This window comes from Chenopodium quinoa, unplaced genomic scaffold (assembly GCF_001683475.1).
Source record: "Chenopodium quinoa cultivar QQ74 unplaced genomic scaffold, ASM168347v1, whole genome shotgun sequence".
Classification (NCBI taxonomy): Eukaryota; Viridiplantae; Streptophyta; class Magnoliopsida; order Caryophyllales; family Amaranthaceae; genus Chenopodium; species Chenopodium quinoa.
In genome coordinates, this window is record NW_018743292.1 from 9,152,563 (window position 1) to 9,171,918 (window position 19,356).

Genomic DNA, 19,356 nt, shown 5'->3' on the forward strand with positions numbered 1-19,356 from the left:
TAATAAAGGTAGGCACAAGATATGTTGGCAGGTGCATATGCTGTGTTAGCGTGCTTTGTGCTCAAGTGGGCCGTGTGCAGACAGGCCAAGAAATAGTCATGTCGTGTTAGACTTGTGTCGATCTTTTAAATTCGGAGCTCATGCAAGATTATGTAAATGTGTCGCCGTACTAACAGGCCTCCTTAATAAATTTTATATTATCGCTAAATTAGTCAAAAATAAACGGCCAACATCAGGGTGAATTGCTCTCTTTGTGTCGAGTTTGTGCCAACTGCCAAATTTTGTGAATGATGTCCAAGCACGACACACGACCTACCGACGTGCCTTTCATGTCGTGCTAGGCTTTTGATAGGCTGGTGCCAAGTCAAATCATTTTCATGTCATGCTAAACCAGCCTTATTGCTAGCCCAAGCTACCCAACCCATGCACATCAGTACATGTCTAGTGCTCTAGTCAATATATCAATTTAGGATAAGGATATGAAATGTGGTTTTAAGATGAGCATGTAATAAAAATTTATTAACATGTAATTCAAAAGAATTTCCCAATATTCCACTGAAAATCTTGTTAAAATTTATTTTAATTTATACTATTACAATATTGAACCTATATAAATTTTATGCAATGACAATTAGAGATATAGATGGTTGAAATTATAAATTGATAAACATGAAAAGAAAAATGTGTCAACTGAAAAAATAAAAGATAAACTACATGTATTTTATTAGGTCTTACACATCCTGCTTTTGGAGAGGAGGTCGGGACATGGGGGTTTAACCATGAAAACTCACTCTGAAAACTAACTTTAATAATCTGAGCAGCAGTATAAGCAAAATAGAGAATTTAGAGGCAGAGCAAATTTGTTACCGTTCCATTGATATTTCCTCCATCTCAATGACTGCTCTTACAAACCCTTGAAATATATACTACTACAACTGACCAGCTGTGAAAGCCGCCAAAACAGACTAGCTACAGGGAATAAAAACATGACAAGAGGAAATAAAGAAAAACAGAAAAATAAAAAAGGAACTAAAACATCATTGGTTGATAGCTGATCCTTCAATACAATTTTACCTATCAATATGTCGAATCAATATGCAAGCAGTCTAATTCAAAAATGAATTCGAAGTAAATCAACATAGAAGAGCTATAGATTGAACAAAATATATAGACACTTCCACTGTTATAATTGTACATTGAACAAGAGATACAACAAACAACAGTAAATTTGCCTGGCTTCTAATGCTGTAACTCTATACACGAAGAGATGTTCCTACACACTACGGATTACTCTGTACAAAATATATGGCCATAAGGTCCATATACATTTGAATCGTACACTGCATTATACGAGTAGAAAAAAAAAAATTACATAATCACATTTAGGAGAAAAGGGCAGGAGAAAAAAATGCTACCAAAACCTCACCTATCCAGCTATCCTATTATCACCTTGCGGTTTCTTTATAGGAAAATAATGAAAACTTTCAGAACCACTCCACCATACACTTAGGATAAAAACCTGCTTCAGTAGCAATACCAGAGAAAGCCCGCAGTTCTTTCTGAACTTTCTGCCTCTCATAATATACCGAGCATGCTAGAGAAGTACACTTGACGCCACTTTCCACCAGCCAATCTCCACCACCACAATGCCGACAAATCTATAGAAGGAAAATCACATAATTAGTCATTTCATTGCAGAGTATCACAACTTTGAGCCCAAAATTAAAGAGCACAACAGCAGGCAAAGGCAGGTTTGGACAAGAAATTCTTCAATATAGGTGAAGGAACAAAGGAACCAATAAATCACCACTCAACTACTTTACTATGATTTACTTCCTCTGTTTCCCTAAAATTGCACTTGCCTAAAATTTTTACTTTCAAAATTCTGCGACATTTCCACTTTTGTACATTACTAACCTAAACACCATAACTCCTTTACTTTATGGAGCGGATATGAGTGGTGCAGATAAGGGTAGATGGGTAATACAGAGTGGATGAAGCTTTCCTCGCATCTCTACTTGTAAAAATGTTGTCATTCTTAGGCGAATGATGAGAGTTATATGGCTTTAACATAAGGGAACACACTAGGTATAAGAAATTGCAAGTGTAGAGGGGGGAGGTGGGGGGCTATGATACTCACAGCAACAAGGTGTTGGATATCTCTCTCCAGTTTTAAAGTTCTTCCAGTCATAGCTGCAACGGTAACAGGGCCCTTCTTGGAACATTTTTCACAAAAATAATTAGCTGTTTGGACAAGTTCTCCACAGAGTACACAATGTTTTGAGGAATAGTAATAATCAATTCTAGCTCGGAGAGAATTTACAGCACTGAAGTGTTGCTTTGCAGGAGCATCCCTAACAGGCCGTGGCATATCCTGAAACCACTGCCTTAAATCAGCACCTATAAGCCCAAATACCCGCTGTAAAGCTGGTATTATCTGCTTTGTGATGTAATACAAATCATTCAGTCTATAGGGAGACTCCATAGACAAGAGTTCCTGTGGGTCAACAACCATGTCAACCAATCGAGCACCTGGTTCTCCATGGACAACAACATAAAGGACACGCTCAGCATATCGAGGTTCAGCTCTTGGATCAACTCTCATTGCTTTAGAAGCAACAATTGCTGCTGGAGGCAGTGATGATGAAGCCCTTGTGCTGTAAGTACCCAATCGGACCTCTTTTGCAAAGACAAAATCTTGAATTGAAATCCTTCCTGAAAGGATTCTGGACCATTGGCGCTGAAGATAAGCTTTAACCTGCAAACAACCAGATAGAGCGTAACACGGTGACATCAATTTTAAAAGGTACAAGTCATGAATGTAATGTTGGTATCATGTGGGAGTAGGTCACAGAACACTCAATCATCAAAAGGAAATTCCTATCCTGGAAAAATCAGACAGAAAACTTCTCAGTAAGAAAAAAATTCTTTAAAATCCTTTTTTTAAGGTAAGCCAGCTTCAAAGTGGCAGACGTGATGTTTAGCAATCTCCTCAATTGAATTTACAGAAAATAACAAGCATTGACTATACATTACTGATATAACCATATTTGTAGAAAGAGTGATCCCAACCTTTGCTTCTTATTAAAAATATAGAGCACGAAAACATGATCAGAAGTTCAGAACTAATTTCCAATAAAAAAAAAGTGACTCCAACTACCCAGTATTTTACCTTGGAAATGTCCTGGCATTCAAAAAACATTCTCAACGACTTCTCCAAGGTCTTTGCAACAGCAGGACACGTGTCTCTACGAACTGTCTCAATGCCTTTAGCATCAAACATAGGTTCTGGTTGACTGAGGCTCTCATAACTGTATCCTACATATCGCTTTTTAGTAAGAAGAAAGCAGGACTGATAGACCTTCTCCATCTTCAATTTGACAGGATTTGGATTCATTGCTGTAATTGTGGAAGCTATCTCATTTCCAATACGAAAAGCCTCTTTTAAAGTGCGCCCTTTAAGAAGAACAAACATACTGCCAAAAACCAAGCAGTGTTAGCAGGATATATAAACAAAATTAGAAAGGAATCAGCAATTACCCTCAACTAATAACAGTGAGGAATGCAAAAGCTAAAATAGTAACAACATAACTGAACTACCAAAAGACAGTACAGTTTGACATGTTAAAGAAAATTTCCCAAATAAGGAAAATTCTTTCACACAACATGGAAATAAAACAAGGCATTTATCCAGACATAGATTGGTTGCCTCGTCGGTCATGCAAAACAGATAGCAAGTCAAGGAAATTTTGTGTAAAGAAGGCATGTGATACTGCCTCGTGTGATATGTAATTTCCAGTGTGACAGTTTTTTTTTTTTTTTGGAAGGCAGTGTAATCAGGATGTGAAGGTTTGGCTGATCACCACTCCTCCAGTTAATTTTGCATACGTTTGGAGTAGATTGTCACAGTTCAAGAAGAAGGTTGATTTGGCTGCTATAACAGATTAGCAGCTGCTCTGTATTAAATGCAGAATGTGAGTAATAAAGCCCTGTAGGAGTTCAAGTTTGCAATGGTTGCTACAGCTTTCAAGGATGTCAGTAATACTGTCAAGCTCAGAATTCAAGACATTATAGGGAAGATAGTTAAAGTTTTGAAGAGTAGTAGATTAGATACTTTGTAGTGAGTGTTATTGATTTTTTTGTATTTGTTGTATGTTTTATGGGCTGTCTGCTATTTTGGAGTAGAGTTGAGGGGTTTCAATTCAAGATTTTGTCTGTCTTAAACTCTTCATTTTGACTTCCATACCCTTGTCGAACACTCAACACTCTGACAAGGGTATGGAAGTATTACCCGATACTTCAATGGTCACTCAGACACTTCAATCATATTGAACCACATAATTGCAAAAGAAACTGTATAAATAGAAGGAAAAGAAGAATGTGTGTGATATATGCTCAAAAATAGGCTTCAGAATTCAGATAAGGATTTCAATAAGATTTAACAATCAAGTCAGGCTAAAATGTATGTATATGTATTTGTACATTGAAACATGCAGAAAGTCTTCTACAAACATTAATACATTTCATTTATGCAGTGTCCCCATACCACTGTCCTATTTTAGGACATAATTTCTGTGTTTAAATCTAATTTGATGTGTTACATGCTTGACCCGCACCCAAAACTCATACCCATGTCTACGAAAAAATTGACAACTTAAGAAACCCAAAGCGTCAGTCAACTACGAACCGCCTTCTTTTGCTCTGGGAAGATCCAATTAAAATAGTGAGAGAAAAGGTAAGCATAGACAAACACTCAAGTTGGGATATTAAACATTGCCATGTCAAGAATTTTTTTGAAGAAATATTATGTGTAGTACAGTAGTAGTAAGAAATGATTGTTAAGAGAGCATAGACTCTGAATGTAATTTCAAGAGACTTAAAATAAATAAATTAAGCCAGCTCATTCATATGGTGCATTGAACATCTGAAAACTATGGTGTGGTTAAAACAAAGATCGCTCCACTTTTGAGCTCTCAATTCTCATAGAAAACATAGTTTCAGCCTTCAGGATAGTAAGACCAAATAATGTAGATATTTTATCACTTACCTGTCAGTATCACCATACAGAACCCTAGCATTCCATTGATCATGTTTGTTGACAAATAAGATAGCATGTTCAAGTGTTTTACGACCACACTGAACAATACTGTCTGCCAGCTCTGCACATGGCATGCGACCACTAAATCCAGCAGCTGTGTATCCGTAAGTTACATTAGCTATTAGCTTTAATGCAAGCTGTCTGGCATTAAATATCTGTAATAAAGGATGAAAAAAAAATCAGCATAATTCTTCTTTCTAACAAACATGTTTATTAAGAGAAAAATAATCACAAACACAACAATTACAACATCCTAGCCCAACCCAAATATACATATTAGCAGTTCCAGTAAGCTTTGTAGCTAAGAAGTATATAGATAGCTTCTGTACACAGCTACATTCATTCATTGAATTCAATATCAGGTAGCCACAATTTCCATGCTTGGTAATAGAGTTGCAAAGGGTTGCTCAAAGTCAAATAAAGCTGTCAATCAGTTTGAGAATAGTTAATGGATAGGATATGGGATGTGGCCTGATTTTTAATTGAAAAAGGAAACTAATGTAAGGGCATGTTGGTAATTGGTATAATTAATTAAATAAAAGAAAATACCACTCAATTTTGATCAAACACTTCTCAGAGCCACAACAAATCTTTTCTCACATTTTAAAATACATGCAAAAGATTTCAAGTCTTGGAAGTAATACCCTCTGAAGAACTTGCTGTGAAGGTGCCAACGACTTCATTGCTTGCTTCACCATAACCCTAGTTGATAAAATTTCTTCCAACAGCCGAGGTAGAATTCCTTTACGCACCTACTTAGAGTGGTACAATGGAGTCACAAAAGTAAACAAAGTAAGAAGATAAATTGCGGATGCAGGGAAAAGTGCATGCACAGAACCTTCCCTCTTCTTTCAAGATAAACGAAAGCATAATAAAGCTATTTATAGATACTAGATCAGAATTAGAGGCTACAATTTAAAATGTCATCTTTGGTGGATTACTCATAATGTCTTTTAAGAATACATTGTTTACCAGATTTCATAAGCTATAATATGTTAAGGCAAATATAGGACTAAGAATGCCATTAACAACTACAAAAATCCTAAACATTGTTAACTGAACTGGACATCAAAATAAACACATATACATAACAAGAATTAAGTACAAAATTTATTCTTTCAAAAAAAAAAAAAAAAAGTACAAAATTTATGAGAAACTCATAGGAAGATCAGATAATAAGTGATACAAAGAATTCCCTACCAACATCTAATAGAAACCCATCATCTCATTGGAGATTAGGACAAGAACACATGCAACAACAAATTGATGAAAGTTAAACATCATTACTCTGGTAGAATAGGGGAGTAATTATTACTGATTATTGAACAGTAAAGAAGCGATGGAGACATCAACGATGCAAAAAGTTAGAGCGACTGATTATAAACCAGCACCAAACTATGGAAAAAGCCATCTCTAAAAGGATAGGTAATAATGTCTCAAAGAAGTGATGCATAAGAAAGAAAGGCAATATGATTATTAGAGATCAATTCAAAACATAGAAGGGTATATCTGTACTTCTTAAACTATACTATAATACTTCCTCTCTTTTTCTACATGCAACATTTCAATAGTGTAAACTATTAACATACTCAACTTCAATTACATTTCGTGATTTATACTTAAAGATGAACAGTCACATGGGATCTTTGATAGATTCGTCTCAATGTGTACTTTATTAAAATCTAATTCTGAACAGTAAAAGTAAGTTTTGATCAATAACAATAATTTAAGTTTAGTAAAATTATTTACTACATAAGTTCGGCAAAAATTATTTAAGTTCTATAAAATATAATTTCATTTCAGCAAAAATAAAGTTTGAAGAACAAGGCCTGACTATATATTATAAAATTCACGCTTTGTTCCCCACCATATAATTTTCCTAAAACTTTATGTAATTCCAACTATTGCAATTAATATGAAATGGAGGGAGTATGTAAGGAAGTTCAAGAGAACAAGCAGGTAACATAATATTCAAATGAGGAGATACAAAACTACTAAGGTATAGAGAGGCATGGCATATTAGATCAAAAAAAAAATTAAAAAAAAAAAAAAAAAAACCCTCCACTGGAAAATAAAAAAATAATAAAAAAAAAATTAAGGAAAAAAAAAAAAGCAATTCAGAGCAAGCTTGTGTAAAAGAACATAAAGAATGTTCATGTGCAAAGTGCAGCAGCAATTCAAACTTCAGAAGCAATCCTATATATATCATATCCTTTTATGCAAATTGCAGATCTAGAAGCACAGCTCACAAGTCAGTAGAAGATGGAAATTTACCTCAGAGGGCACATACATTACACCATTAGGGGTAACCAGTATCTGTTGATTTAAATCCTTCAAAATTTGCAAATCTGGGGAGTATGAGCTGACCCCAAGGCAATCGGCTTTTGATGGGACAACATTGCCAAGGCAGGTAGAAAAGCAAAGGTTGTATGCAATTATCATTGACGGATAGAGTGACTGAAAATCCAAAACAACAACTGGATCTGAGTAGAAACCAGATTCTGGCTCCATTACAAGAGGTATGCACTCCATTGCAGGTTGAGAGGCTACCTGATAATACAAGGTTAAAATATAGGTCAATGCAACACAGACAAGCAGCGAATCGTTTGAGTACAGTAAGACATATAGTCATAAACATTACTGTGACATGGGAGGAAGAAAAAAAACAGAAGAAAGAAAGCAAAACCTGTTGATACCCTGGAGAAATAAGGACATAATTCTGTGTATGAGCCAATCTTACAAGCATGGATTCAACACGATACTGAGAGCCACGAGACAAAACAGAGAAAAAGTCGATTCCAAAAACACGAGCTAGCTCTGATGTGCGGTTTATCTACAGAAGAAGCAAATCTCAATTGATAGTAAGAGAACAAAGATAGAGCAATTGAAGGGAAAAGGTAAATTCTTGGCAGAGATCAGCCTTATATAAAAATGTATTGCCTTCAAAGAAGAATATAATTGGTTTCTTTATTAGAAGCATGATGTCTCCAAGAATGGTCATAAAATTATTATTAGAATAAAAAAATAAATTACAATGTTATAAGAATGCCGAAAGCCCGAAGCCAAAAGGAATACTTAAATTGCAAATTAAGGGGAATCAAATCACAGTAAACAAGCAAGACAAATCCAATAACACTAAGAGGCAGATGATGCATGGATAAAAAAATGAGACCTTTATGAATAGAGCTACTAAATGCAGCACTTACCATATCAAGCTGATTCACAATATCAAAGTTCAACTTTACCCTCTCCACAAAATACTCAATGCAACGGAATCTTGCTCTCCCAGGACCACTTGAGAACCATTTGTTCAATATCTTCCAATGAATCGACGGAACTTTTCGTCTCAAAACAGCTTCTGCCACAGCCTCTAGGGAATACATATTTAATTTAACTTCACTACGCACGAGTCTCCAAACATTGAGGACTATTCTTCCAGTTACATGGACACCGCTTGCATGGGTCCTACCCCATTCATCCTCAATTATAGTGTTATCATCAAGAACAGTATCAGACATCAGAGAATCAGCAGATACAGCTGCAGCAGTTCCCTTGTCAGAAGTATCCAGGTCTCTGTTAACTGCCTTTCTTTCTGCTGGTGTACGAGAGATTTTGTTAATCAAGCTAAGACCTAAGTGAGAAGCCCTTTCAGCTAAAAATCCAAGTGAGTTGCCTTGGATGTCCCATCCGATTAAGATATCTGGATCAATTGAGCATGTTATACTTATAAATTTGTCAAGCAAATCCCTCTCTTCAGGATAAACAAGCATCCTGCATCCTGATATTCCATCCAAGTTTCTGCAGCACATAAATGTAGCACTTATTCAGAATCCTATGTGATTGCCACAACTAAAACAAATGAGAAAAAGAAGAAAAGGCATTTCTTACAAGTTCCAGAAACTTTATACTTCATACTTTAATGTTTAGTGGTCACATAAATATATTTTTATAAAATAAAGGCAAAATAAAAATTTAACAAAGGGCACAACATGAAGGAACTTAAAAATTTTAGTATTGATACCTTCCACAACCTTCAGTTGAACCATGCAGAAGTGCATAGATGTCGACAGATGGACTACTATCATTTTGGACTGCTATGACAATAATATTTATACTATCATGCCGTGGATCAGGACGAAGATCTCCCTGGATTCTGCTTGGACCTGTATCGATATCTACATTCAATCAAAACCATCTCACAAAATATATTTATATCCATGCCAAAAAATAATTTTAAATTTGCCTGACAAAAAGAATAATAAAAAAATTAAAAAAAAAAAAAAACAAAAAACAAAAAACCACAGCATTTCTAACCAAGAAGGTAATGACAAACTCAAGAAACTAGGAGGCTGGCAATATTGGTACTTATATACTTTGCAATGACATTATGATATCAAAAATGCATCTGGAACTGCAACTCTGAAAGTAATGCTAGTATAATCTCAAAAACACCAGCCTGATGATAAGCACATAATCACAAACATTAGCCTGAGTATGTGCTATACCATGACAGCTGAATAGCTGATAGCACTTATACACTTAACTTTAATATAACGAAGCACAGTTTTTAAGCACCATTGTAACACCAGCCGTGAATATAAATAAATAAATAAACCTCACAAGAAACACAGCCACACCATAACTTATTTTCCAAACGTCCAAAAGCACAAGCATTACATGCTAATTTTATGAGCAAATTTTAGCTCAGGTTGTATGACATTGACCTAAACAGATACTAATTCAGGACAGAGGGAGTACTTTTATTTGACCATATGTTTCATATAAAAAAAAGACACATACAACCAATACATAGGAGGTGCAAAAGTTCAACATATTAGGTACAATGGGTGAGGGGAATTTTTTTTTTTACCAAATAACTAATTTCGACCACCAGACCAAGGTCCAAGATCTCATTGGCACTATCATGAAGACAAATGACAATTTCATCTTGCATCTGCCAGTCTTCAAGCAATATGGGAAAAATGCCCATTATAGTTTTTTCTAAAAAGAAGTTATTTTGCAGGGATAATGGGTACCAACGCCAGGAAACTGAAGTCACTCAGTCAGTAAAGTATTATGGATCCCATTCATTCCTTGCATGTCAGTCAACAAGCAAAAGACAAGGCAGGCAGATATTTTGAAGGATTGAATTCAATAAACCAAGAATACAAATGTAATTGTAAATCTACTACATCTTGACTATAAGAAATATGTTGGATAGAAACTTTGGGGGTGGGGGGGGGGGGGTGTGGGTGGGTGGAGGGAGAAAAAACGAATAATTAACATCTCATCTGACAATTTTGAGGGTACATCCCCTTCAAGAAACATATGTAAGTGGATATCTAGTATACCTCACCTCCATACTCAACAGTGTCAGTTGTTGGCCAGCGCCAACACTGGCAGGGTCTCTAAACCCGATTTGACTGAGAGGAGTAGGCTTTGACTGCCCACTGGGTCCTGAGATCTGAGAGATGTCATGTGATAGCTTTGTCAAAAAAATTTCTTTCAAAGAACTCCCTTTATCAAGGCATTGGGCAAGCTCATCTTTCATTAGACCTCCTTCCATATCTAAATTTCTATGATTTTCACCATCTAGCCGATTATTCATGGGCTCCAAAAGTGTTAATTCAGAGGAATCATCAGGTAAGGGCTTTGCACGTGTACGTTCTGGAAGATAATTTTTAAGCACAAATCAGTGTTGAGCAAAAGATGCTAGAGACCTAAGCATCAATATCAAACTGAAAATTAGCTGCTAAACAGCTCACATCCCTCAAAAGGGCAAATCTTATCATTATGAATTACAAAAAATTCATGTATAAAATTCTTTCCAGATAGAATAAGGAAATAAGACATTTGTTAGCTCTACCTTTTTCTTCAAGCGCTAGCCAATTAAAAACAGAATCAACTGATGGAGGTGAAACTGCTGGGGTCAATAAATAAGCATAAGAGCCATCATTATAATAATGAGTAGGAACTCCTATACCAAAACCATGTGATTCCTGGGAGACACTTTTAGAGGAGTCAGTAAAAAATGGGTGAACATCTTCTGGAACTCCACCCTGCACTGCAAGAGAGAGAAAAGCATGTAAGATAAGAAACAACAATAGTCAATTACATAAGCAAATTAAATCTAAATTAGCATCCTGATAATAGAGTGTATTCAATGTAACAATGAACATCTTGATGAGATAGCAGAAGCAAAAAATAAGATTATAAAAAAGGAGGTGATGAGCAGAAAAGAAGACCGTAATCTAAGGAGAAAAAAGCCTAACCTTTGCATTAACTTAAGAACAATGACAACTTTCTAACAATTGGTTTAGTTTCCAAATGGACAATTATACAATAATTAAGAACACATATAAAAGAAAAAAAAATGAACCTGATGTTCCTTCATCGTCACTGTCATCTTTGACAGAACACCAACGAGAGGGAACAGGTATTGATGCTGAATTTTGAGATGTGCCATTTTTCCAGCTAGCTAACGGAGGTTTCTTGTGGAAAGTCATGCTGATATATCCTACGGACTCTGTCTCATCCATGTGGCCAAATGCAAATGGTGGGCTCACAGACGCATGCTGTTTTACAGAGTCAACTTTGACAACTTCTGCATCAGCTACAGATGAGTTTGCAATATCTTGCTTCTCTTTTCCAACAGGACAATCAGTAGCAGATTGTCTAACTTCACACACTTCTGTTTGTTTGTCTATCTGCATATGACTAGAGGGAGAAAATTCAGCAGCCATCAAATTTTGCTCTTCTGATGGCTCTGTATGAAATTCCAACTTCCTCGGATAAAATACATTATTTTCCTTTACAAAACCTTCTTCCACACTTTTTCCTGAACTGGATGATCCAACTCGGAAGCTTTGCTTTTTCCTCATCAAGTCTCGTACAGAACCGCTGTGTTGTGTTCTTGAGTCAACTACATAGCAGCCACTGCCATCTGCATTCTTAGTTGAAGGATCAGAATGTATATTGGTAGTAAATTGTTGGACTTCAGAAAGAGGTAAAGGACCAAATTGTAATTTGGACTTTTTTTGCTTGTCATCAAAGCTAGAACTGCTATGGGGAAAAGTGTGGCGCTTGGAAGACACAGATTCAGTGTCCATTTTCTCAGGTAAATTAGCAGCAGGAGTTAATTGGTGACCAAACTGTAATTTGGGTTTTTTTTGCTTGTCATCAAAGCTAGAGCTGCAATGGGGAAATGTATGATGCTTGGAAGACACCGATTCAGTGTCTATTTGTTCAGGTAAATTAGCAGCAGGAGTAAATTGATGATCATCTCCAGCACCATCGAACTTTGGAATTTTTGAGCCAGATAAATCTTGACCAATAGAAGTTCTTTTTCCTTTTTGATCATCAGAATTTAACACATCTACAATTGAATCAAGTATATCCTGACACTCTTGCTGAGATCCATTCTCATAATCTGTATTAGCTATCTTCAACACTTTATCAATGGTTGCTGCTGGCAACATGGGATTTAGAATGGTCTCCTGGTGAAGTTCATCATCTGAGTTCATATCTACTGCAGCCTGTGAGGAAGCTAGCCACTTCAATAATGCTACATCCTCTGAATCTGTACCCTGAATCATACAAATTGAACATGTTGAGAGAAGGGGTAATCCGAGCAAGGAAACAACAAAGGCAAAGAAGCACTTTAAGTTAAATACAATTTCCATAATTACAACTTTAACGCAACATCATCAAGGGATTAGATTAAGAAATATTTCAGGTCATTCTACACCAACAATAAAACCAAAAAGGCATGGGAACAGGTAAAAAACAAAATAAGATGATACTTTCTTGAAAGTTGATATATTCAAACTAGGGCAGTTTTAAACTTTCAAAGAATCCAATTACTGCAAGACAGCAAGGAGGAGAAAAAAGGCAGAGAATTTCAGTACTTTTGTATCCACTCTTTCCATCACCTGAAGAATATCCATTTCATCCATTTCAACTGATTTTCCCAATAATGCACCTATAGCGTCAACAGACACTGATTGATGTGGTGTCACACAATGCTCGATATTTACGTCTTCAGAGGACCTCAATACTAGCTCATTTGAGTTTTGGTTTCTTGTTCCCATTATACTCTCCTCTTCTATTGGACACTGTGTTGGCACCATAGATTTCACATCTTCAGATCTATCTAACAAATTGCTTTCTAATTTGCTATACAAACCCTTAAGGTTGTCCATGTACTCGACACCATTTGACAAGGTTTTCAAAACATCTTGAGGAGGTGGCCGACCAGGATCAGCCAGTATTTCTGCATCATGAACTCCAATCCTTTCAAACTCTTCCTATGATGTATGTGAAAAAAACAGTAAATAACAGAACAGTCCATACTACATGTCATTAACAGTGAGTAATATATTGCTGGGATAAAGCCAAACCTCCCAAATAGGAACAAGCGACTGAACCATTCTCACATCTGAACGAGTTTGTGAGAGGGATGTATACATTTTCAACTGCTGATTCAAAATGTCTGTAAAAAATAGGGTGAGAGTAATAATTCAAACTGAAACAGAAGGAAGAAACCTGAAGGCAGGTATAAATAACAGCATACCTTCTACAGTGGCATCCCCCTCAAGTTCACAAATGCTTTGACGATTTACAAAATTGTTGACAGGAGTTGATGAAGCACCACGTATGGAAGGATATTGCCACATCCATTCATCTGGAATAGTTAAAGACCTCCAAACTAGTGGCAATGAATGCAAACTAGAAGCCACATCTGACTAGTGAAAAAGGATTCCCAATTTATTTCAGATACTAGAAACCAATATATGAATATATAATAATAATCATAGATCAGTAACTCGGTAAGGCAGTCACATGACCTGAGAATAAGAAGACTTGCCAACAAAAGTTTCTGAATTAGAACGATCAGCATTCTCAACATGGAGATCACCAGGCACTGGATGACGAAACTTCATTTTTGAAACATGCATATGGCCCATGCCATATAAGTTGTAGTCAACCTAATGCATTTTAAACACAAACAATATAAGTGAAGACAGCAAAATCAGAAAAGTACGAGGGCATAAACATCCAAAAATAAGCCCAAAAAAAGATTAGAACTTGACAAGTGTTTATAGTTAAAACACCCATTCAAAAAAGCTGTCCCGTAATAAAAAAAAAAAAAAATTACATGCAAGAAAATAAAGTGCAACACTGCATTCATTTAAACACTGGAAATCTCTTCCATTCTATTCAAATTATCAAATCTAAAAGGTACTGCCTAGCAAATCCAATAATTCAATACAAACTTGATCTCAATTCCCAAGCCTTAACAGAAGATCAGATATACTCTACTAACAACACTTATCTCAAAAGCAAAATTTTCTCAAACAAAAATTAAATAAATAACTAACGCCCTGCTAGTCATATACCCCAATTATTAAGCATAAAAATTGGTTGGCATCTGCCACAAACTTCCTTATGGTACATCTGAAGATCTGAAATGTCCAAAAGCTGGTCAAACATATCTGACCCATTACTGAACTCTTTCTTTCTTGTGAAATAAGCTTCCATCGCAAATAGATGGACTAGAGTTTCTCGTTTTGAAAAAAGCATCATAAACATTTTTCCAAAACCAAACAGCTATTTCCTACAGATCAGATCAGTGTTTCATTGTCCTAGTTCGTAACAGTCACAACTAAAATGAACAATTGCTGCTCACTCTTTCTGAGAAAAAGAAAATGTCTATTTTAAGTAAATCTCTAAAGTAAGATGAGACAAACTATACCCACCTATTCGATTTAAAATTCCCCAATTCTTGAGAGTTGAGACCTACCATCAGCTCACAACATATACAGAGGACTAACCGACTAAGCCAATCAAATCACATCGTATAACATAGGAATGAGCAAAAGAGGTCAAGCAAGACTACTCTACATAATTGCAGCATGTATATGGATAGCAATGAATTGAGAAGAGTAGCCACAGATATAGCAGCAAGACATGGAATTCTTCTTAATTCTAGAAATTTGAACTTCATTTCAAGTTGCTATTAATACCAGAAATTGCAGAAGGAAGGGAATATGTGATTCATAGGGCTGTAAACACTTCTCAAAGACAACACCGCTCTGCAAAACATATTTTCTGTAACAGTAAGAATGCAGTAATTTTGAGCAAACAAACACAATACTCAACCACCAAGAACAAAAGCTGTTAAAGGCTAACAATTTGGTCAACTTGATAATTTGATAGTGAAGCAGTTAATCCTAAAGTAAGCTCACCATAATATTAATGATAATTTCTTGAAACACACAAATAATCCAAAAAGTTTAGTATAGTCTAATCTATAATTCAAAGAAACAGAACAGACTACATTGGAAAATTCCACTGAAGATTGCAAAATCCTGAAGTTAAACTTTTTCAGACAAAACCAAATGATTAAAATAACAGTTTGTGCAATACAGCTTAATCTTTTTACAAGTACTGAATGAAGATGATAGCTAACAGTTTTGCTCCAGGGTAAAATGGCCAGGCCAAAAAGCAGTCTACAGAAAGATGAAGATTTCAGCAAGACTTTGGTTATTAAATTTATGTTTTCGACCAATAGTGGCCAAAAAAAAAACACATACCAGCAGAAGATTAGCAGCGCGGGAGACATCATGGGGATAATATCTTTCACCAATCAAGGACAACAAAGAAAGGAAGAAAAAAATATATGTATGCAAAGCACAAGAGCATAACTTTCAGCAACCTGTTAATGATTGAAGTCATCAGACTTATCACATCATGAAGTTTTTGTCCAATTACATCTCAAAAAAATAACAATGAAGCCAAGTTAGCCAACTTGTCAAGGCAAAAGATGACATAAAGTGTTATATCACATATGTTTAGCCTGCTTACTTCTTAAACTTTGAATAAACTATAAAGCCATTAATCACTGACTTATCTTAAATGCAAGGGTGAGCAAACAGTATGTTAATCAATCAATTTTATGTCAAACTTTTAGTAAACAGGTAAACCATAAGACATTAAAATAAAAAGATGCTTCCTTCGCTCTATAAAAATTGCTACATATATGGGTGTCACACACATTAAAAGCGAAATATAGGAGAAAGATAGAGTGATAAAAAGAGGGAACATGGATGAGGAGAGAGATAGAGAGAACAAATAGCCAAAAATGGGTATGTAGCAATTAATATTAACTTCTAAAATTGGGAAATGTAGCAATTAACAAAGAATGGAGGAAGAATAATTCTGAAATTTAGCTTTCCCTGTCATGCAAGGGTCAAAATATTAAAAGGTGCTCATTCCTAGATTTAAAACAATGCAATGTTAAAAAGGATACAGATTTATCTTTACAAATAGCTCCTCTGATAAATGGTAGCCATAAAATTTCTTTGCACGGACTACAGTGCAACTATGCACATGCTGCCTTTTTGTACCAGCATTGCCCTTGAGCTTCACGAATCCAAAGTATTCAAATTTTATCAGCAGCTGACGAAACATAATGATGAGCAAAGATAAAAAAAATTCAAACAATGTAAAACTCAACATACCTTCAAAGCCTTCTCAACAGCAAAAGATATGACATTCACATAAACACTACCTGTATTTACAAACAACCCAATCACACCATTGACATAGACACGCCTAGATTCTAAACAATTCTTTCAGACAGGATTTTACTAGACATTATACAAAACAACAAACTTTAGCAGCAACTCACAACTTCAATCAAATTTAAAGTAAAAGCAACTAAAACAATCAATTTTGGTACAAAAACCAATTTGAAGTAAAAACAAGTGAAACTTAAAAGTTTGGCAAAGCTTGCACTAATTTTTTCAAGGTTAGGATAGTTTTGCTTAGGTACCCTGAAAATTTTATACTCGTAAATTAAGACTGAATTTAAAATTTGGGGACATGTTGTCTTCCAATGACCCAAAACCATATCACATATTTGATCATTTCCCTTCTCATTAAACATAAGATACAACATAAATCAACAGTCATTTTCGTTTGGAGAGCCATAAAAATTGGCAATTTTCCAGCTTGACTTATTGAACAAATTTCCTCAACTAGTTACCCAACAATATAAAGATTACTCCAAGGGAAACTGATAATTTTCCAATGAATGCATGTGAAAAATTTATTGACAAAGTACAGTGTACCCACTATCCAACAAAAAATACAATGGTGGAAAGTATAAGCACGTGCCTAAAAGAGCAATATGGACTAAGGTGCTTCAAGTATATAATAACAATTATAGCATCATTCATATGAAAGTGGAAGGAGGATAAGGTGACAAAAAATAACATTCAGTTAACTTATGGAACATGACCTTTTTTTTTTTTTTCTTTTTTGGAAAAAGGATAACATGACATTTCCAACGAAGTACAATATATATCCAAAAGGGAAAAAAAAAAAAAAATTAGCCAAACCTTCTGGATTTAGATGAAGTGGTATATCTGAGCAGGGCACGTATAAATATGGTAAAGCCTACAAGATAAATCAAGGGCCAACATACCATGATTAGAGGGACCTCTGAAAGTTAACATCTGGGCTAGCCTCAAAATTAAAAAAAAAAAAAAAACAATTTAGCTAGCATAAAATTAGTATAGAATACAGTTTAAAAATCAATAAGATTATCCAGCACACAATGGAAGCTTACCAATTTACCCTATTCCACCAAAATTCACTTAAAAATAATTTAATTTATGAAAAATAAAATAAGGCTTAAAAATAAATTTACCCTATTCCACCAAAATTCACTTCAAAATAAATTCATTTATGATTCCTTGTGATGATTCATGTTAGTCGACCCCGAATCATTTTGGGACTAAGGCTGTGTTGTCGTATAAAAAATAAAATAAAATCCAATACCTTTTATCCATATTAAAAGATTTAAAATACTTAAATAACTTCTCTCACACTGTTTTCTTGTTAAAAACTACCATAAAGATGAAAATATAACCTGATTAAAATCCTTCATGGGACGTTAGTTAGTCAGCAAACAGAGAAATGTCGACAGAAAGTACTTGTAAATCCTACTCCGTAATTGGTTAATTTTGAATTATGTTGTGAATAACTAAAGATCGAATTAGGACTCTTATATCAAAAGATAGTAACTTACAAGAATAGTTAACATAAAACCCACATACAGTTAATATTTTATAAATTATAAAAGGATACTAATTTTAAAAAGTGTTGTATAAACATTAGCTGTTGAAAAATTTAACTACATTGAACTGAAAAACACCTAAATTGAGTTAATTCAAAAGAATTACATACAAATAAAAATTAATATTCATCAGAATTTTACAAAATCTTACTCGATGAACATGCACGCAAGCTTTCTGACCAGCAGGAGTGGAGCCAAAGATTCTTATAACAGGCACCTCCTTCACACTTCCACCTGTAAAAACATTTGAAGAATGAAAAACACAAAAATCTCAGCTGAAACCCTAGAAATTCGTCGATTAATTCAACATTTATAAATTATAATCGATTTAGGGTTTTGGAAAGATAAAAATCATTGAACTCCGAATAGATGAAATTGCAGAGAACCTTGGAAGCTGCTGTAAGAAATGTCGAAATCTGGAATTGGAGGAGACATGTAATGATCAATCGAAACGATTCGAACGCTGAAAACCTTGGAATCTCCCTGCGATGAAGGTTCTTCCATGGCGGTTCTTCACTCACTTTCTCTCTCCTCTTTCTATTAATGGTAACTGATTAACTGATTTTGAATTTTGGGAAAATTAGAAGGATTTTGTTCATTTGGCGGGGTTTAGGGCTTTTAATTCTTATACGACGTACTTGAGAAGTTTCAGGACATTTTTCGAAATTTAAAAAAAAAAAAAAAAATATTGAGGGCAACCATATGGAATTATAAGTGAGCATGGAGGTTGCCAGGTTGGTTACGAGTGAGGTGGAATAGAGAGATCAGAGATGTATATTATAAAAAAAAAAAATGTATTTATAATAAAATATAGATAAATAAAGGTTATGCTCTTAAAAAAATGAAAGGAATATCACTTTAAAGATGCTAAAAGATTGATGCGCCATATTCATATCAGCATGTTTATCGCAAAGCAAATTAAGCTCAAGTTTTGTTTCCAACACTAAACAAAAGAATTGAATATGAGCACAAAGCTTTACTAGACTAATACGTTTTTTGTTCTCTGATCTTGTAATATGGATAAACTAGGTTATTGCCCTAAGATCGGATACAATCCCATGATTTTGGTAATTACGTATCCTCCATATGAAGAGTCCTTCCAAACATCATGAAC

General features: G+C 35.0%; 1 protein-coding gene across 1 annotated transcript; it reads right to left on the reverse strand.

Moving 5' to 3' along the window:
- Positions 1 to 1,122: 1,122 nt before the first annotated feature.
- Positions 1,123 to 19,091, reverse strand: LOC110736901 (DNA polymerase zeta catalytic subunit-like). The gene is made up of 23 exons (XM_021917239.1): positions 18,629 to 19,091; positions 18,394 to 18,476; positions 17,503 to 17,560; positions 16,621 to 16,670; positions 16,410 to 16,522; positions 15,694 to 15,736; positions 15,124 to 15,192; positions 13,945 to 14,085; positions 13,671 to 13,842; positions 13,498 to 13,589; positions 13,006 to 13,404; positions 11,478 to 12,684; positions 10,965 to 11,162; positions 10,450 to 10,765; positions 9,120 to 9,251; positions 8,305 to 8,896; positions 7,785 to 7,931; positions 7,373 to 7,648; positions 5,743 to 5,850; positions 5,048 to 5,253; positions 3,173 to 3,476; positions 2,141 to 2,758; positions 1,123 to 1,658 (listed from the first exon to the last, which is right to left on the reverse strand). Exons 1-23 carry the CDS (start codon positions 18,744 to 18,746, stop codon positions 1,485 to 1,487), a joined length of 5,616 nt encoding a protein of 1,871 aa, XP_021772931.1. The 5' UTR covers positions 18,747 to 19,091; the 3' UTR covers positions 1,123 to 1,484.
- Between the last annotated feature and the right edge of the window lie 265 nt (positions 19,092 to 19,356).